Source organism: Aspergillus heteromorphus, assembly GCF_003184545.1.
Source record: "Aspergillus heteromorphus CBS 117.55 chromosome Unknown BO70scaffold_24, whole genome shotgun sequence".
Lineage (NCBI taxonomy): Eukaryota > Fungi > Ascomycota > Eurotiomycetes > Eurotiales > Aspergillaceae > Aspergillus > Aspergillus heteromorphus.
Window position 1 is genome coordinate 211,929 of NW_020290429.1, and position 21,140 is coordinate 233,068.

Here is a 21,140-nt window from a genome sequence, read left to right on the forward strand (position 1 = left end):
GTCAGTCTAAGATTGATTTATTTTATCGAGTGATGTGATGTATGAACCGGTGAGAATGTCTTATGGCAGACAGAGGGTCGTATACTTCAGATATAAGTAGTTATTGATAGATAGATAGATACGTTTGTATGTAGTTGCTCTCGGATCGCCAACCCGCCCATGGATAAGCCGCCAGAACAACCTCGGTTCACGGTAAAAGGTCAAGGGAAACCGGCTTGCCTGTGCTCGGGTCAACTTCTTGATAGAAAATATGCCTGGTTGACAGGTGGATTTGGATTTGCGCTCGCTTGGCTCGCGTGTGTATGGTCTTGCTGGCGATGGGAATCTGTAGCTGATCTGTTTTGGAGATGGTAGTAATGTGCTGCGTATTATACAGTCATTGATCGTCGGCTTCCGGGTGGTGGTGGTGGTGGTGTTTGATGGTCGGTTTCCTCATAGCTATGCTATCGCCACTTGCACTCTCGCATGGTGGTGGGGTAGGTGACTCTGGTTTCAGACTCGGACCCACGGATACAGGAGAAGAAGAGAAGGAGAAGCAGGAGAAGAATGGACGTGAACACTACTACTACCTACTTACTAACTACTACTCACACTTACTCACCTGACCTCGCGTCACGCGGGGTGCCTTATTACTCAGGCACACAGACCGCGGCCAGACTCGCCCGGTCTCCGCCCGTCAACAATCAATCAATCCATCTCCGACATCTCCTTGCTATCTACCGCTTAGCATACACAACAACAGCAACAACCACTACTTTCTCGTTTCATTCACACCCCATCAGAGCAATGCCTCCAGCCTCTGCGCCTTTAATCCCATTCTCATGATTTGAATTGAACCACCTCCCTTACAACTCGCCTCCTAGCGTCCGACACCCTCCCTCGCAACGACCTACCTACTCGAAAATATTTCCTGTCTCCGCTGTCCGCATATCCCTCCGCCCGCTGCTACCCTCCCTCCCTCTCTACCTACCTACCTACCTACCTACCATTGAAACATAACGACATCGTCGCTTGACACCCTTATCGGATTAGGCGAAACTACACTGCCGTAAATTACGCGCAATCGCAAACAAATAAACAATGAAAGACCCGCGCGCCAGCAAGAGAAGACGGGTGTCGGATGTGGATGTGGATGTGGATGTACAAGTTGTGGACGAAGACGGCGATACGGCGATGCGCGACGATGCCCAGGATGGATCGCCTAGACCCGAGACGCAACTAGTGGAGCAGACCACGGAGATAGAAGCGCCGGCTTCGTCGTCGAGGTCGAAAAGGCGGCGGTCTTCACAGGGGGGGACGGTGGCTGAGACTGAGAATGGGGATAAGAGTGAGAATGGGACGAATGCTGCGGCGGAGACGCCCTCGAGGGCTGGGGTGCGGTCGAGTGGACGACAGCGCAAAGCGCCGGTGAGGTATGGGGAGGAGGCTGTGGACACGCCGACTGGGAAGGGGGGAGTATCGGTGACTGGGTCTGCGAGGAGTGCGAGGAGGGTGAAATATGTTTCGGATACGGAGGAGGAAGAGGAGGAGGAGGAGGAGGAGGAGGAGGAGGAGGAGGAGGAGGAAGTGGTTGAGGCGTTGCCGCAGCCGAAGAGACGGCCGGCTAGGACGCGGTCGAAGAAGGTGTCTGTTCGGTTTGAGGATGCGGCAGAGGATAAGCCCAAGAAGAAGAAGGAGGAACAGGAAGAGACTTCTACTCCGGATGATTATCAGGATGGGCTGGAGGATCTCGTGTCGATGCAGCTACAACAGGACCTGGCGAACAATGAGCTGACGGAGGCTGCGGTGGATGAGTCTACGCTCCAGGGAGCACCGCTTCCGGACTACGCGGAACGGTTCCAATCCCTGGTTCACACTGGGTTGGTGGAGGAGCTGCGGGTGTTGACTGGAATTGTCACGGAGAAGCTGAACGGCAAACGACGGGTGCCTTTGAAAGGGCTGGAGCCCGAGTACCACAAGGTCAACCACCTCATCGAGCAGACGGTTACAGTGGGAGAGGGGAACTCGATGTTGCTGCTGGGGTCGCGCGGGTGTGGAAAGTCGGCCATGGTCGAGACGATCCTCGCATCACTGGCCAGGTCGCACAAGAATGACTTCCACGTTGTCCGTCTCAATGGGTTCTTGCATACGGACGACCGGCTGGCGCTTCGTGAGATGTGGCGGCAGCTTGGCCGTGAGACCAACACCGAGGATGAGGCCGGGAAGGTGAGCAGTTACGCCGACACCATGGCCACGCTGCTGGCGATGCTGTCCCACCCGGAAGACCTCTATGGGCCATCTGACGAGCCTGGAACGGCGACGGCGGCCAAATCCATCGTCATCATCCTGGACGAGTTCGACTTGTTTGTCACGCACCCCCGCCAGACCCTCCTGTACAACCTGTTTGATATCGCGCAGGCGCGCAAGGCTCCCATCGCGGTGCTCGGGCTCACCACCAAGGTGGACGTGACGGAAATGCTGGAGAAGCGGGTCAAGAGCCGATTCAGCCACCGATACGTCTACGTGCCGCTCCCCCGGACCCTGGAGACGTTCTCGGACATCTGCCTCGCCGGGCTGAACGTGGAGGACGAGGAAGTCTCGGAGGTGCTGGACAAGGCCGATGCCCAAGAACAGGCGGTGCTCCAGTCTGACCGCTGGGCGCGCTTACTGGAGGGATGGAGGGCCTATCTGCAGGTAAATCAACTTAATGCCCCCCCCCTTCTGGTGTAATCGCCACATTGCTGACTGCCGATACCAGGGCTTGTGGATCGACGAGGCGTTCGCGGCGCACCTCCGACGGATTTACTACCAGACCAAAAGCGTGAAAGAGTTCTTCACGAGCGCGCTGATTGGGATGAGCGACCTGCACCACAGCACGTCGACCCCGTCCCTCGAGCTCCCCACAGCCACCACCTTCACCAGCCAGACGCTGTCCTGCCCGGACCCCGCGCCGCTGCCGTTCTCGGCGGCCAGCACTGCCTCCGCCAGCCCCTCGTCGCTGCCGCTGTCGCTGCTCCTCGCGGCGACGCGGCTCGCGGCGCTGTACGACCCCGGCCTGGAGACGACGACGCAGCCGCAGAGCGCAGCGCCACTGGCGCTGTCCTTCCCGGCGGCGTACGCGGAGTACGTCCGACTGCTGACGACGGCCAAGACGTCTGCGTCGGTGTCGGGAGCGGCGGTGACGCCGGGTCGGGTCTGGGGTCGGGACGTGGCGCGCGAGGCGTGGGAGAAGCTGGTCAGCTGGGGACTGATCAGTGCAGTGGGAGGGGGAAGTGGCACGGCTGATGGGCGGATGTTCCGGGTGGAAATCAGCTTCGACGAGGTGGTCGAGCTGGCCGGCACGGGAGGATCACTGGGACGCTGGTGGCGGGACGGTTGAGTCCGTTAGGCTTTAGCATGTCTCTCTGCACGGGGCAGCAGACTGTCTGTGAGACGAACCGACCGTTTAGCCGAGCCTGATGGGTGGGTGGATGCTTGCATTGCATGAAGCGGAGCAGTCTTGTCTATCCTGCAACCGGATGTATCGTGTATCTCGAGTTCTGGACAAGTCGAGGGGGAAATGAGTCGAGTCTACCTTGCGAAAGCCTCGTGGGCAGGCATGCAATGCAACAAGCAGACTGGCCTAGTAGCGAGCTACTGTAGCTACTAGCCACTCATCACCCCTGCCTTCACCTCAACATCGCATCACCGCATGCCTGCATACACCTACACCTAATACCCACCATTTATAACAGTTAACAGTATAACAGTATACCCCATTTACTCCAATACATTATAGCATGTACATACATAGATACATACCTACGTATGTATGCACTCCATGCATAGTAAGTAAATAAATAAATAAATAAATCGCCCTCCGACCGATCCCTCCCTCCCTTCCTTCCCACCTAGCACCACACCAGCCTGCATAAGTCCCACTCTACTAACCCGCTCCCCCTCATCCCCCAAACCAATTAACCATAATCCTTCCCCCCCCGACTAACGCCAATCCGGAAAAAGAACATGGGTTGGGGCATGCAGCTACTTATGCGCTTACAAGCATGGCAGGGTGATTCTCGGGGGGGGGGAGGATATGCAAGGTGAGTACCTATGTACTATACCTACCTACCTACCTACTACTTACTTGGTGTAAGGTAGGATGACTGTTATGTACCTACAGATAGTTAGGTAGCGTGGTTTTTGAGCCCACGCGGTGATCATCCATCCACCTATCCACACGTGCACCCTGCTTTAGGTACGTAGTATGTCTGGGTCCATCATCATCATTATTCATCTGGTGTCTGTTAACTAGCTATTAGACCTGCTCTAACTAGGGGAGGGATGTAGTCAGCTTGACTTCGGGCTGGGGCTGGGGTAGTGTGGTATTTTATCATCTACTTACTTTATCTACTGAAATATGTAGTCCATACGTAATTAAAGGAGTATATATATATATATTGATATATATATATATATGTTGTAAAGCTGCCAGTGCGTTCATTCACCCTGTCTGTTCACCCTACGTCCATCCGTCCTCTCTCTATTCAATAGAAAGAAAACAAGTACCACGTAACTGCCGATCCATCGCATCTCCAGCACGATAGCAGTAGCAGTAGCAGTAGCAGTAGCAGTAGCAGTAGCAACAAGTAAAAAGTCAGACACACTTCCTTGTATATAGATGACCTTGCTATAGACATTCCTAGTCTCAAGATGTGCGATGGTGCATGATGCATGGTGCATGGTTGTGGATGTGGATGTGGGTGGTAGTATAGCCGTTAGGTACTAGCTCACTCACTCACTCAGACTCAGTGAGTAGGTAAGTAGATAAGACAGATGGTTGATTGATTGATTAATTGATTAATTGACATTTATTGATTAATTGGATGATGAAGATGGCGGGATTAAATACAACAAACAGGTCTAGGGTCATGTCCTTTTGGGGGGGGGGGGGGGGAGGAAAGAAAGGGAGGAGAGACTGGTGATACTGATAGTCTGTTTAGTGTTTACTGGCTGGAGGGAGGGGTTGGGGTAATTTTGACAGGGATGGGGTTCGTCAGTGACATTGATTATGGTTGGTGTTTGAGACGGGGAATGAATAAATAAACAAACGAGGGTATTTGTTAGGGGAGTGACTGTCTGATAGGATAGTACCAAGTAGACAGTCAAGCCGCACTCCATTAGATGCCCTCATAGGCTCGAACGGACAGCCTCGCCGCAGCCCCGAGTCTCGACTTCCAGCCAGCCAGCCTTGTGCAACCTCCGGCTTCTGAACACGCCAGCCAGCCCGTCGTCCGTCGACCAATAATAACACCAATGCAATGCAATGCGCCAGTCAACTGTCAACTGTCGACTGTCATGCTGATCGGCACAACTTGCACCCTGAAGCCCTCAGCCTCGGTTGAGATTAGGTTCATTCTCTCCCTCTGTCTGTCTGTCTGTCTGTCTGTCTGTCCTTCGGGGAGACCAAGACTAGAGACAAGACTAACTGGACAGAGAACGCATCATAAAGGATTATGTACGGAACGACGTGCACTAGCCATGGCGATGCAGCGCGTCTGGCTCTGGTGCGATCCTGGCTGGCCTCAAGTGGGCTAGGGCGAATCGCGCCTCGTCGCCATCCACACTAATGCACGAAATGGCCTCTGGAACTGGGTGCTGGCCCCCAGTTGCCATCCGCGGCGGGGTTGGGTCGGGAAAGGGCAGGTAGGCTCATTGCCGGGCTGGAAGGTGAGAAGAGATGGTCTCTCATAAATAGATAGATAGATAGATAAATATAGGATCTCCTGGATGAATGATGATGATGATGGTGTCTGTCGGATTACTCCGGAGTAAAGATGATCGAGTACTCCGAATAATAACAACAACAACAACAGCAACAGCAATACAGTATTAATGTCAGCCTGGCAGCAGCAGCCCAGCCTCGTACTTCTTCGTCCGCGATGTCCATCCCATGCCATCCCATCGCATCACTGACTGGTCCATGCGCCGACGATGCAGTCAACCGCCCGCATGCCTCATCCCTGCCGCCCAGCACCAGTCAGCGTCTAGCTCCTCGCATGGCGGCGTGACCATGAGCGATGATCATTGATCCGAACCATGACTGTTCAATGTCGCGAGCCGATCAGGTTTCACCTGATAATCTATCTGGTATCTGTCTACTCCGTATCAGTGATTGTTTTTTGATTTTTTTTTTTTTTTTTTTAAAAAAAGGGGACGGATAGACTGACTGACTGACTGAAAGATACTCCTCGTATACAGGACGGAGTTCGAGTCGAGAGATGCACCCCGATAATCCCATTCCCCCCCCCCTTCCCCCCCAAATCCCTGAACCCAGACCGGGTGGGGCCCCGATGACCAAGTCTTGGGGGTTTCGCGTGGACAGCAAGGATCAGCGTGTGCCAAACCAAAACATCGAATGGGATCCCGCGCTGTTATCATGCTGCCATGCACGCCGGTAGCCCCTTGCTTCTGCAGACCTCCTCTTGTCCTCATGGCAGCTGGACGGAAAATAGATACTCTACGGAATACTGTACGGAGTACGGAGTACTAGTGTGTTTGTTTGCCCAGCTGTCAGCCGGCGTCACCCGTCATCCGTCATCCCGTCAGCAGTAAGTATGTACATGATTAAGTTGCCCTGTGGCTATAGATCTGAATCTGAATATCTACTGATCATGAAGCAAAGCAAAGCAAAGCAAAGCACATGATCACTGGATCCGGCTCCGATTCCGGCCGGCTCCGACTCCGCGTTCTCCGAGTTGAACCGCAACTCGCTCTTTTCTCCCTTCTCGCCCTATTCTCGGTTTCCGGTAAGCGTCCTGGCCGCTTTAACCAGCCTTGACCTGGTAATTTACCCGCTGTATGGGACTAGCCCATACTTACCTTACCTAGTACCAACCATACAGAACCCCCCCCCCCCCCATCCCCATTCCCCTCTGCCCAGTGCCAGTACGCAGTGTAACCTTCAAGGTTCGATGGCCGCCTCCCGGAAGATCCTCCACGTGCATTTCTCCAACTCTTACTAATTATTAATGGCAACCCGTCTCTGACTATACCCGCCCACGACGATATCGGCTGATTTCTTGGCCCGTCGCAGGTTCCGAGGCATCGCTGGGGCAGACTGTCAGACCAGACCAGGGCCGTCCGTCAGAGATGATGCGCCCAGCCCAGCCCAGCCCAGCCCATGATAGTCTGTCTGCCCATAAATGCAGACTGCAGCAGTAGTAGCAAACACTGACAGTGACAGTGGCAGTGGCAGGTCGGACTTTTTTTTTTTTTTTTTTTTTTTTACCCCAGTCCGCTGCATGTTTGACAGCCCCGACAACCAAAAGACTGGTAATACTACGTGTGTACTGCCTGCACAAGTATGAGTACCTTAAGGTAAGGTATCCATCCATGTGTCGTGTCTTCGCGCATACGATGACCTCATCGCCACTCGTCCAATCTTTTCACCCAGCTTACGCAACGGTCGGTACCTTATATCCGTAACCTCTCGGCCACTCGATCCGTACCCTGGGTACGGAGTACATACATAGATACATAGGTAGATACATAGGTAAGTACGTCCCAAGGGACCAAAACAGCCGAACGGAGTTCTCCGTCGTTGTAATCTTTTCCCCCCAACCATGGTAACCTAGCCTTCTTCTCGGTGCCGTCCTCCGTATGGGCAGGGCGTATCTACCTATCGACCAGACAGGTAAGATGCCCCCTAGTCTCACCCAAGAAATTTTTTTTTTCCCCTTCCAGTGGAGATTTTGGAGAGAGACAGAAGGGGGGGGATGGGGGCAACAAACCGCCCTTCTAGCGTCTTCCAGAATCCTTCCAGAATCCTTCTAGCGTCACTTACTCCCCCTGTTAGGCTGTTCTGAAACAACGCCCCAGCCCCCCCCCCCCCCCCCCTCCCTGCGCCTCTTCTCCTCCCCGGCTGGCCCTCTTTCCCACCCAAACCAGCCAACCAGCCAAGGTAGATTAACTCATTAACGCAACCGTGGATACGCGCCTCGCTAGTTTCTGAACAAACACCATAGTCACACCGTATGATGAATTGACGATAGGTAGGTAGGTGGGTGGGTGCCTGGTGAAAGTTTTTCCTTCCCTTCCCTTCCCTTCCTTTTCTTCTCCCGGTGTTCGACTATCGTTCCATTTCCATCGATCGGCAGATCAGTGGTCCCCCGTTCAGTGATTCACCTACTATCTATCTACTATCTTATACTTTGCCTAGTCAGGCTGGGCTCCGACTGTGGACTAAGTACTCCGTACTGGACTGGACTAGGTATCTATCTATCTATCTATCTAGGTATCTACTCACTTCTGGTGTCGGGGAATTATTGGTCCTGGTCGGTGTTTGTTCCCGAAGAGCTTATTATTACTCTGTTTGGAAGGAACACGTTGTTGACGGATGGGTCTTTGAGTTTGGGATTGCAGATCGGGGCGGATCGAAATCGAATATATGGGTTGTTTGTGCTACCTTACTACGGGAGTACTCCGTTCTTATGCTTGATGTTTACTTTACGGTAAGGCAGATGGATATTACTACTTCTAATGATTTACCAGGTGTTTACTTACCCGGGTAGTGCTATATTAGTAGTAGTAGTAGTAGTAGTAGTAGTAGTAGTAGTAGTAGTAGTAGTAGTAGTAGTAGTAGTAGTAGTAGTAGTAGTAGTAGTAGTAGTAGTAGTAGTAGTAGTAGTAGTAGTAACAATCTGTATAACTATCATGAACGAACGGCAGCGGTAAGGCAAGAGGGATGAATCTCGGCCCCCAAAGTCCGAAACATCACCGGCGTAGATATATGTATCTCTTCCCTTGCAAGTTAGAAAAATAAAGTATGCTATGTGGTAAGTATGTACGGTATCTAGACCGGAATCCAGAATAGCATCATCATCATCATCATTCAATCCAGCAGGATCTAGTCCCAGACTTCCAGCCCTTCTAGAAACCCGCCCTGTGTAATCACACTCCCTAATGATAATGATGGCATTTGACACCGGCGCACCGCTAATCTAGCATCTAACCAAGGAGTATCTACGTATATACTATGCTATTCTTATCCTCATCCTCATCCACCCGATGACTGACTGCACACTAGATACGGAGCACTATCTATCTACTCCGTACACTCAACTAGAATAGAATATTAATATAGGTAGTTAGTTCATCCCCCCCTTCATTTGCTAGGATTTAACAATCCTGAATCCTGAATCCTTCGCCCCCCTGCCACCCCTCCCCTTGGCTATTCCGACAACCGAGATTTCGGAAAACCCGAGTGATGGGTTTGGGTTGTTCAGGTTGTTCTATTAATGGGTTGGCTCTGGACACTGCGAAGTAAGGAGCACCATCTAGAATAGACACTAGACAACCTGGCAGGCTGTCTAACCGTCTGTCTGTCTGTCTGTCTGACCAAGCATCGGCGCTTCAGGCTTGTTGTCCGAAAACGCAACGCGACGCGACGCAGGAACCCGAAACCCGGGTCGTCCAGTTGTCCAATGGGTGGGTCGGTTATGCGTTGGCTTGGTTTGATTTGGTCTCTGGATTTGGTTGATGCCGATGGTCGATGGATGGATGGTTGATGGCTGATGGCTGATGGGATGATGGTTTGGGTCAGGGGTTAAACGCCGCGGAGACGCGCGCCGCCGTTTGCTCCGTTGATCCGTTGCTCCGTTGGCTTGGACTGTACCTATTATTTTGCGGAAACGCCACGCGGATTGAGTTTCTGGGTTGGGGTTGTGGTTGTGGTTGTCAGGGGTTTCAGCTGTGAATCAGGTACCGCGTACCGGGTCAGTCTATCCAGACTTCAGACTCAGAGTCAGAGAGGTTCAGGAGTGTATAATTACTAGATAGTAGTATCTAGTTGGTGTCCAGAATAGACTCACGAACTAAGACACACGGTTGCAATATCCCAGAAACTCTATTCCGTCCGATCGGCCAATCTCGCGGCGGAACATTCCGCCTTTTGCTGTGGCTTTACTACTTAACACTGTCTAACTAATTAACTTGCTGCTTACTTGCTTGCTTACTTACTTACCTAGTAGTAGGTCTAAGATAGGTAGTAGTTAGTACTGCTTTTGTATTAAACTGCTACCACTTAGTTATCTAAGTTCAGGTCTAGATAGTTTACCTACCTACCTACCTACCTAGGTACTCCGTACTTACTCCAACTAAGCTCACCGTCCGACATCCTTTGACGGTTTGACCGTCCGTCCGACCGTCCGACCGCGCCCCTCGCCTCCTCCAAGTCCGTCCTCCGTCCTCATCCTGTCCAACAAACGCCGAGAAAATACAACAAACACTTATCATCAAAGGAAAATTTTTCCACCACTCGCTCCGCTATCCATTTATTATGACGACATTTTTCACATTTTCCTCGGTACATACTACCTTAACAGTAATAGTCTTTATCCGCCCGGGCGCAAGGGAAAAAAAAAAGAAAAAAAAAAAAAAACAGGTAGACGCGCTCGTGGCGGTGGCTCCTCTTCTTTTTTTTTTCTCCTGCGGCCGAAAGAAACTTGGTTCCTTCCATGAGAGCTTCTTTTTTTTTTTTTTTTTTTCTCTCTCTCTCTTTCTCTCATTATAGTGGGTGTTTTTTTTTTTCTTGGTCGTACAAATTAGGTAGGTACAGTGGTACTCCGTACTAGGTAGGTACTTAGGTAGTATCTGGGATTCCGTACTGACCATGTGGGTTAACCTAGGCAACCCACTTTTTACTTTCCTTTTTTTTTTTTACTGGGAACACTAACATAGTCAAAGTACTTAGAGAGCTCCACCCATAATGTTAGCATAGCATGGTTGTTAGCAAGGTATCCGGGCTTTTCTTTTTTCTGTTCTTTTCCTTTTTCGGTTTAGTCTTGGTTTTGGTTTTGGTTTTGGTTTTGGTTTTCCTTCTTCAAGATTCCCCACTATCCCCTCCACCGCCCGCCAAGAAATACCTAAGGACCCGCAAAACCGGACCGGAACTGGGTTGTTGGAGTTGATTGACCGCTTTTCGGGGCGGCGGCGGCGGTGGTGGCTGCCATGCTTCTGTACCTACTCCATACTTACTTACGGACGGAGGAGATACCTCACTCGGTGGTAAAGAACACTATACAGAAGGGTTCCGTGGTTCTAGACTGTGCGATGTGTTTCAGGTGAGGGACCTGATTAGGGTTTGAATGTCTAATTATCTATCTAGTTAGTACCTACGTATCTAGGTAACTACTTACCTAGTACTTACACATATGTAAGGATGTTTATCTGGTGGCGCTGTATATCCGTGGTAGGTGACCATCAATAGTGAAGAAAAGTGGATGTATCGATTTACTAGTATTGAAGTTGCTGCCTAGCTAGATATATTGAGGCATTGTACGGAGAACTTATTGCTGTGCGGGGACAATAAAAGTCCCCGCCTGCGTGCGCCCTTGCGAGATGGATACTGAGACTGATACTGAGACTGAGACCAGAGACTCATCCATGATCCATCCCCCCGCTCTGTCGTTTAGATGTTATGTATCTATCTATCTATGTTGTTTGTCAGTGAGGTGGTCCCAGACTAAGGCAGGTATCTAGGTAGTGCGCCCGTCTCGAGCTACTTGTAGCTTGTCTTGATCCACTTCTGCAGGTTTACTGCTGGAAACGGCCGTAGGCAAGCTAAGCTACCGTACGTAGATGGTATTATTATGGATACTCCTGGAGAAGTAGTATGGCCGTGTGTGGCGGGGTGCGGTCAGTATGCTTTACGTACAATATGGAACCACGGTAGAAGGTTGGAAGGGGATGCAGGGGAGGAGAATGATAATGACACAGGAAGTACCTAAGAAAAATAATAAGACATGGCATATAGATGCAAATCCCGAAGATACTACCTCTATAAAATGGGTCGATATGCCGGAATTAATATTATGATAGTTAAGAACTTAATATTAATCAGCGGATATAAAATCTCGCTTGGGTTTGATTGATTGACTGACTGACCGTCGATCCTGTCGAAAGTAGCATAGTACAATATGTACGGTAGCCCCGTTCGCCATATGGGAGGTTGACGTATGGTGTCGATCATCGGATATCAAATCCAGCCAGCCATACCGATAGCTACAGATGAGGGAGTCGAATCCCTGTCGTATAGCTGTTGATCATGATATGTCGGAGCCAATCCCAGTCCAGTCCGGTCCGGTTTGTCACAGAGCCAAGAGATGGATATTGGATATTGGATATTGGATTGGATGGATGGATGGGGGTGTGAAGTGCCGTGTCCTGTTCCGGCTATTATCGGGATGGTGCATATATCGGCGACTAGCGTGGGTGTGGACGTGGGCATGCCTCATTCCACTTGCATTACGTGGTTCATTATTTTTTTTTTCTATGTACTAGATAGAAGTTGTGTGCAGACTGCAGGCTGCAGATTACAGAATGATGGGGTTGCCATATGGGCTGATGGAGGAAGGATGCGGTGTCAGAGTTGGTGGAGAGACGGGAAGTGTATCACTCCATATTCTGAATTGAGAAATTCTAAGTCATGCGTACCATGGACAGATCCAAGACTTGACTTGACTTGAAGGGCAGTTAAGTTTGAGAGACACGCACATACCCCTGAGTGATAGGCAGACGGAAAAAAAAGAGTTCAGCATGGTGACACCATGACAGCTTCTCTTAGATAGTAGTCTTGACCATAGAGAGAGTTTCAAACAAAGTTGAGAAGGAGGCGCACTGATACCGTGGTCTAGCCCCGAGATGTCTGACTCGGGGTCAAGCCACAAACCAAACGCGACTGACTCTCGGCTTGGCGGCCAAACGCTTGGACAGGGATGTTTGGTGATAGTCCGATGCGCCACGCAAACACGCGAATTCCCACGAACAGGCAGCAATTCGATAATGATAATAATAATAATAATAATAATAACAACAACAACAATAATAATAATAGCGAGCTTCAGATTGGGATGCTGTAGATAGGTCAGCGGTAGGTGATCATTCTAGACTCAGCCTTGCCATCTGTCCCGGCGGGATCATCCCTGTCAACCGCATTGCTCGTCGCGTGGCGGTCAGGGATCTTCTGAGTCTCTGACTGGGAGCTTGCTCCTCCGTGGGCATCGACCGACTAGTCGCGCAGCTGAGTGCCCCCCTCCCCGGGGAATGCGAAAAAAAAAAAGCTCTAGAAGCATCCGTACATGCTGTCATGCAGGAGGATTGAAGCTATCGCTTCTGCGAGCAGGAAGCTACCGATTCGGCCCCCTGGTTCTGTTCGATTGCTATTTTCATCGACTGGCTGACGGTCGTCGCGCGTTTGATGCACTTCTTTCTGCTGCTGTGCGATTAAAGAACCCGGTCTGTGGGCAGTATCTAGTCCAGTAATTTGTCGTGCAATGAAGAATCATAATAATACCTGCGCTCAGACATTATGCCGATATCTACTACGGAGGGAAAAAGTGGGTTCCAAACTTTCAGCAAGGTCCTTACCGCAACTTTGTCTCCCGGCGGAGAGGGTCGATAGCTCCGAAACGGGAGTACGCCATTTCTTTTTTCTTTTGTTCTTCCAGGGCCCTCATGGCTCACCGCTTCGTGTTCCTCAATTGGTGGATCCGTCTGATAGGCAAGTCACCAGACTCGGAGCCCACTGTTGCCCAGTATCTGAGTAGACGGTGGAGACTCCAACAGATACATACGCAGATTACGGTTAGTACTAGATAGATTGTCTGAGGGGATCTGATCGTGAGCAGGCGATTATTATTCTCGAGTAGAGTAATAATTACGTAGCAGCCGGCCCGGCCCCGTGTGATTGGTACATCCCAACATCTGACCGCTCTCTGTGAAACTCTCTCCCCCGCCAGGTTAACGAAGAGACCAAACGACCTGCGCCGCTGTAGCTAGCCGGCTGGGGCGCATGTCAGATGCATTCCTACGCGATCAGACCTTGCGTCTGGAGTAAAAGTAAGCACGCAGGAGAGGAGCCTCAGGAGCAGAAGGATCGAACTGTGAGTTGGCAGGATTCCATTGCTCCTCCCTCCTCCTTCTTTGTCCCTCTGAGGGGTTTTGACTTTGTGGCGGACAGGGCCAATGATCGGGTGGGCTGCGCAATTGCCCAGTTGTGTACCTATAGACGCCGCCCCATTCCGTCTGGCAGGGGCCAGTGAGTGTGTATCTATCTAGCCGCGGCTGAGCTGACACAGGCGCACGCTGGTACGGGTCTAAAACCCCTAGCGGCCTTCTAGCAAGATTCAGGAATTGGGCCACCCTTGCGAACCTTGTTGTCGTCGTCCCAACAATGAGGTACGGGCCTGGAGACTGGAGAAAGATGGATGATCCTTAAGCCTGCCCACCCCCAGCCGATCCGGCATGTATGTCATAGCGGTATGACCAGTCCGTAGGCACCTATCGATTCCGTTAGCCCATCGTTGTACGGAGTCCCGAGTAACACACGGACTGGAATGACATCGCCTAGCTGGGGAGCTAGAGGATCGTCCATCTTCCTTCGTAGGGATAGTACTTAGTCGTAGATGGATCGTGGGGGTGAAAGCCAGGACGAATCCGCTGCGCCCGGTGAAAGCGACGGTCCAATCATGGGGGGGAACGCTTGGGCTTGGACCCCGAAAGTGATGATAGCGGACTAATGACGATATTGTGAACTTGCGACGGAGAGAGGGTGCGAGACACACCGACGGGCGAGGCCAAACGGCCGACACAGCCAAGCCGCCCGCGCAACCCAACCCAAACCAGCCGCCCAGCCGCCAGCAGCTCTTCTCCACGTGTATCCACGTGGAACCGCATGGGTCGAAAGAATACACCTGGAAGAGTCGTGGAACGGCGGGAGACGCAACACTGAACCTCAGAGAAGGCCGCCAGGATGCCTTCTCCAGCCCCATGTTCATTCGTCTAATTTAACCACGCGAGGATACGAGGCTGTCGACTCCGCCACACGGGACACCCATGCCCATGTCCCATCCTGCCTGCTCCACCGTTTGTCCCTTTGGGCCTCGGCGTCCCTCTCTCTGTCTTGGATGCTGCTACTGCTGCTGCTACTACTCCTGCTCGAGTAGGGATGTTCTGAAACCGGATCGCCCTTGATCACATTATTGAGGCATGATCCGGACGGATGGCCGGGTGCCTGGGATACATCATATGCAGCACCGCCAATAGTCCCGGACGAATTTGTTTGTAGGGCAGATAGATAGCAATCAATCCTACTCCACTGCAGGAGACGATGTATCATTATCGTGGCTCTTCTCTCCCATGCCCTGGAACTGCAGGCAGGCGTGAGTCTATCGCGACGGGCAGATCGATACGGAGGACCACATCTCGGTAGTAGATAGTACGGAGTAAGTACTCCATCGCAGCAGTAACAATAATAGGTGCTGATCGGCGTCAGGGAATTGCTTGGTTCGCTTGGTTCAAATCGAAACAGCAAGGTTTTGTTCGGGCGGGATACCCACGTGGGCAAAGGGAAGGTTAGCACTTAGCACTTAGCACTTGGCAGGGAAGGGAAGTTAGTAACACTGTGAACAAGCTGGACGGCCCCAGGAGGTGTTCGCACGCTATGCCAGAGCCAGTAGCCCATCGCATCCCATCCCATCCCAGACTAGCATGTCATCAATTGATGAAGCCTAAAAGCCAGCCAGATGTATATCTGGCAGATGCACCCGAAACACAACAAACACAAACCACCCAACCATCCAGGGCCCAAGGTGAAGGCAGAGTTGCTAAACCCCGTCAAGTCCCAAACCCAACCAGGCTCCCAGTGGGGAAATCCGTCGGTCGGCGTTCGCCAGCGTAATTGCGAGCAGACACCTAATCCGAGCATCGTCTGGTGCTAGTGGCACGCTAGACCGCATTTGGAAAGAGCCGTGCTGCAAGTGTTCGTGACGAGCCTCGCTCACTGGCTGACGGGCTTTGGGGGATTTCCCGGTAATGACTCAATGAGGGCCGATCGTTACTGCATGGGGGCCCGCCAGCCTGCTGGCCGTATTGCTTTACTGCTTTGCTGCTTAGCTGAGAAGGGAAGGTGCTTGGTAACGTGACGGCTCGGCTTTCAACCAGCAACCATCATCCTGGTCGATTATTACTGGGGGGGAAAAGGAGTTGTACAGGCAGGCAAGCGTGTCGGCCACGTTTTTGGCTGGCCAACTCCAGTGATCCTCGGACTCCAGAGCCGTTCTAGAGCCGTTCCAGGCGATTGGAAGGGATAACGTGCCGAGCTTGGTACTGGATACCTGACTCGGGAACTTTAAGTGCACAAGCCCGGACTTTCTCCAGAGCGATCTCGTCGTCATATGATAAGAGATACGGTGGGACTTGAAGAGGCGCCTTACTAATGATCACTACTAGCCAGATACACCAATCAGGTCGTGTGCAGCCTGTCGATTGCGCTGCAGCGGTTAGTGTGTCGATGGTCCTACAGTAGTAGTACGGTGTACTTACCTACCAGTAGGTCTTGTAGGAGAAGGTAGATACCTACGCTTCTTCGTGGTGAACGGCTGACGATATATTTATCCATATTATCCATCCCGAGGACAGCGATCTGGGTGAAACCCTCCCCAGTGTCGATTCCGCGGATCATCCGATGCCAGCAGTTTTGGGAAGGGCGCAAAGAAATAATGGTACGGTACGTACGTGACCCAGGTACGATACGCAGAGATACCGACCGAGGGTAAGATTGCCCTGGTCGCCCCTCCCCGGCCAGGGATCTCCTTGCATGCGACCATGACAGGCAAGGAGGGGAGACTTGACAGAGGAGATTTAACTCAATTGATGTTCAAGCATCCATCCTCATGTCAGACTTGGCGAAGATGATGATGATGATGAGGATGAAGCAGCAGTCGGACACTAGATGAAGGCTGCAGCTGTAGCTCGTAGGAACCTTACTTCCTGTACTTTGCCTACCTGAGTACGGCGTGTATCAGAGTGGCAGGCTAACAGCCGCTCTCCGGGGAGTGATTCCCGTACCATACCAGAGTCAGACATCCCACCCTGCCGGACTCTGCAGGGAAGCCGGCCTTCTCTGATCGCCCCAAAGGACGATCCGTCCACCTTTGCCCTTGGCCCACGTTGTCTGGTGCATGAAACCGTCCGCGTGCACAGTGGGTCGGGAATGACAGGCCTGTTTCTTCACGCCCCTGGGAGAGACCCTCTTGCGTTTGCGCTCGCGCTTTTCGCTTTCTCGCTCGCTCACTCCGTCTCCCTCTTTGCTCATCCTTTCCCTTCTCTTTCCCTCTTTCCCTCTCCATCCCCATTCTTTTGCTTCCTCTTTCTGCTCGCTCGCTGTAAGGGACCCATACGGTACACCGTCACCCGCTGTACCAAGAGCCAAAGCCTAAGCCAAGGCCGACTGACTCCAACTCTGGATCACCGCCCGTACAATTATAATTATTATTATTACCTACCTGACTAACTACTACTCCCACTTCCACAACTACTCACCTACTGAACCACTGAACCACTGAACCAAGAGAGCCAAGTTCCCCGCTTCCTTTTTCGTCCTTGGGTTATTTTTTTTATTTTTTTTTCTCTTGCCTTTTTTTGGTTGATTCCAATTCCCGTTGATTTTTGGGCCTTCCAGTTCCAGTTCCATCCAGCTCTGGGAAAGGGTAGTATTTTATTATTTCGTGTTTTATTTTATTATTATTTCCCCTTCCCTCTTTTTTTTTCCCTTATCCATACATCACCGTACACCCACCCCTCCACCCTTCTTTCCTCTTTGCCCCCCCCCCCCCCCCCTCCTCCCTCTCTCTCTCTCCCCTTGACCCTCTTCTCCCTTTTCCAAAACAATTTTATTTTTCCTTTTTCCGTTTTACCCTTTTTCCTTTTTCTCTTTTTTTCCCTCTCCAATTTTTTTTTTCTTTACATACATACATACATACAGACCCCCCCTCCTTCCTCTTGCTCCCACTCCGTCGTCTTGGTTCGCACTATTCAATGCCAACCATATCCTCCGCTCCTCTCGACCAAGCCTCTCCTCCTTCCCCCTCCCTCCTTCATTACCCTCAACCTCCCCGATCCTCTGCCGTTCCCATCCCAGTCTCTACCTCCCCGGCTGAAGCTCGCCCTCGCACGCTGTCCGCAGCCTCATTCCACCACCACTCCGCACCCTCGGTTGTCGCCCCCTCCCAACCCGCCACCACCACCTATTCCTCCAACAACTCCAACTCCTTCACTACCACCACCCCGTCCAGCTTCACCGGCTCGGTCATTGGATCCATCTCGCGTCGCAATCGCCGTTCGTTCGCTGCGCTAGCCCGTGAGAAGACCTCCAACGCTCTTGCCAATCTCTCCGCCATTGGTGCCCCGAGCTACCCCCTCCGCTCCTCTGCCTCGTCCGGAAGCCTGTCCAAGCACTCGCGCAAGGCCTCGCAGATCAGCATCAGCGAACTGCCAGGTGCCGCCACGCCCTTGACTCCGCCATTGTCCGACGGCAGCGCCAGCAGTGACCACTCGCCCATCGACTCCGCCACCCACCGTTCGGCCGTGATCGAACCGCAGGCGAGTTTTGTTGACAGGCGCCGTCAGACTATCCAGCGTGCCCCGTCCCCACTTGAGCAGTTGCCGGAATTTGAATCGCCCGCACCACCCGCCAAGATGCATCAAACATCCTCGCGGTTGCTGCGTATGACGGAGGATGATCGTCCTTTCACAAAGGTAAGGTTACCCAGCTGTGCGCTGAATGGCTAGACAGGGTAGAGAGGAATTTTTCGTAAGGGGAAAAAAAAAGGAACACACGGGGCGGTTATGTTAACGCGCATGGTTTTTTTTTTGTAGGACTTCATGGACCTGTTTTCGACGTTGATGGTCAGCTTGAAGTTGGATTCGCACCGCGTACGGTTTACGAAATATGACCACTCATTCACATCGGAAGAAGCCATCAACAACCTGGGCTCCCTCAAGTTCTCCCAATCGAATCGCATGCCCGACCCGAAAGACCCCTCCCGCATTGTCACGACCACCACGACCACCACGTTCTCCATGGCAAAGGAAATGGCTCGCTCGGTATGCCAGCGGTTTGTCGACGCCCGCTTTATCGAGTCAGTGGACGGCAAGGCGTCGCAAATATTTCCGTTGAAGGGCGCGTTGTACCAGCTCACCCCGAAGGGCATCAACATCTTGCAACGATTCTGCCAGCGGAACGGGATCACCGCTCGCCATGTGATTGACGTTTTGGAGTCGCCCCGCAACACAATGCAGCTGGTCAACCTGGAGCGCGATACCGAGACCGACAAGCTGTCACACGACAGAGCGACCATTGAGGTCATCTTTCGCCGGTTCGCGGGGCAGGACGGACCGAACATCAAGAGCAGCATTTCCACCTCCGATTCGGATTCTCTGAGTGATTACTCGAACGGCTTGGTCGGTGTGAAGATGGCGAGGGAGCGCAAGATCAACGAGAAGATTGTCTCCCACACGTTTACAGGCAAGGCGGCGGTGGATTGGCTGATGGACTGTTCGACCACCATCGAGCGCCGCGAGACTGTTCTCATTGCCGAGCTCTTCGTCAAATACGGCCTAATCATGATGCTGCAGGAAGACCGGTTTATCAACCAACCAGACGACTCGATAGTCGTGTTCCAGCCCTCCAAGAACGCGATCTACGGAATGACGGACCGGGGCCAGAGGGTATGTGGGTGGATTGCACGGGACAAGTCTCGTGAAACTACGATGTACGACAGTCGGGGGATCCCGAAAGACTCGAACAATGCTCGTCTGAACCACATCCTGCACGACCCGGCTCTGCGCCTTCTGTTCCGCGAGTTCCTCCGCTTCTCGCTGTGCGAGGAGAACCTGTCATTCTACCTCGATGTGTCCGAGTTCACCTCGGCCTATCACAAGGCGGAGAAGCTGGGCACGTTCCGGAAGCCGGATTCGGTTCGCGAGACCCTGGCTGCGGCGTACGGTAAGCATTTCCCACGATCGTCCTGTCTTGGCGGTGTCTAACGAACTGCGCAGGTCTCTACAACGCGTTCTTGGCGCCTGGATCGCCTTGCGAGCTTAACATTGACCACGCCCTGCGGAACAGTCTGGCGAGCCGGATGACCAAGGCCGTGGGTGATGATGAGTCGATGCTGAAGAGCCTGCAGGAGGTGGTGCATCTGTTCGAGATGGCCCAGACTTCGGTGTTCAAGTTGATGTCAAGTGTAAGTTTCGCGGGTGGCAGATCTCACGGGGGGATTCTAACTTGCTACAGGACTCCGTGCCCAAATTCTTGCGCGACCCCAAGTGTGCAAGCATCCTCCAAGAACACGATGTGGACCTGATTGGTGCCCCGAGGCCCTACTCGCCTACGACGGTGCCAGTCCCGGAGCGTTCGGCGAGCCGCTCAGCACGGTCATGATAGGAGGACCGTGTATCATGCAGGGATCCGAATCCTGTCCAAACAGGGCATCACCCTTCGGTCTGACAGCACAAGGATGGCTGTCGGACTTGACCGATGAAAACGAAACGCACCATAATGCACAACACGGTGCTGTCTGACGGAACGATTTGAACATGATTTGGCTCGCCGACGAGGTACCGGCCCAGCCAGCAAGACCACACCACCAAAAGTTTGGCGCACGACCGAACCCTTGACACGACATGATACACGTTATGCGTCTCCGACACGAACGCTTCCTGTTTCTATACTGTCTTTCGCGCCTGCGACGAGCACGCGCCGAACCACCGGCACGATGCGGCAAGTCTGCACGACCGATGAAAGACTTTACGATCTATGGATCATGTGATAGAGATGCCGGAACTGACCCATTTTTCTAATACACCGTTTCCTTTCTTTGTTGTTTTCCTTTTAATTTCCTTGATACATCTATCTGAACACTGACGCATGGGCGGAAAACGACGAGGGGAAGGCTGAAACACGAGAGTATTCCAGCATTAGAGAGGCGTTTTATTCTCGGTCCTATATTTTTTCCTTTCCTTTTCTGTTGCATATGTGCATGATTCTCAAGATCCCTTTTTCTTTTCTTTTTCTTTTCTTTTTTTTGATTTACTATTTATTTCCTTTGTCCAGAGAGTTGACGTGAGTGTATGTTGTCATATGTCCCCTGCATCGAGCATGGATTCGCGCATTTGATTTTGCATTTTCAGGATACAGCGAGTGTATGGCTTTTCTTTCTTTTCTTTTTTTTCTCCCTTCTTCTATCTATCCTATCCTCCCGACCCACCCACTCAGTCCCCTGACTATGACCATCTATGTATCTATCTATCACCATTAAATACACGAAGTGGCCCTGTTG

General features: G+C 52.1%; 3 protein-coding genes across 3 annotated transcripts; 2 read left to right on the forward strand and 1 right to left on the reverse strand.

Moving 5' to 3' along the window:
* Nucleotides 1–721: 721 nt before the first annotated feature.
* BO70DRAFT_341582 (origin recognition complex subunit 4) lies at nt 722–3,701 on the forward strand. The gene is made up of 3 exons (XM_025541337.1): nt 722–1,500; nt 1,540–2,673; nt 2,738–3,701. The coding sequence occupies exons 1-3, from the start codon at nt 1,081–1,083 to the stop codon at nt 3,356–3,358; spliced, it is 2,175 nt and encodes a 724-aa protein (XP_025396796.1). The 5' UTR covers nt 722–1,080; the 3' UTR covers nt 3,359–3,701.
* Nucleotides 3,702–14,102: 10,401 nt separating this feature from the next.
* On the reverse strand, nt 14,103–15,083 carry BO70DRAFT_109309 (uncharacterized protein). The gene has a single exon (XM_025537863.1). It carries the CDS (start codon nt 14,793–14,795, stop codon nt 14,145–14,147), a length of 651 nt encoding a protein of 216 aa, XP_025396797.1. The 5' UTR covers nt 14,796–15,083; the 3' UTR covers nt 14,103–14,144.
* Nucleotides 15,084–17,835: 2,752 nt separating this feature from the next.
* flbA (developmental regulator FlbA) lies at nt 17,836–20,242 on the forward strand (the record flags this gene model as incomplete). Its single annotated transcript, XM_025539553.1, has 4 exons — nt 17,836–18,555; nt 18,676–19,804; nt 19,858–20,045; nt 20,096–20,242. 4 exons carry the CDS (start codon nt 17,836–17,838, stop codon nt 20,240–20,242), a joined length of 2,184 nt encoding a protein of 727 aa, XP_025396798.1.
* Nucleotides 20,243–21,140: the final 898 nt, after the last annotated feature.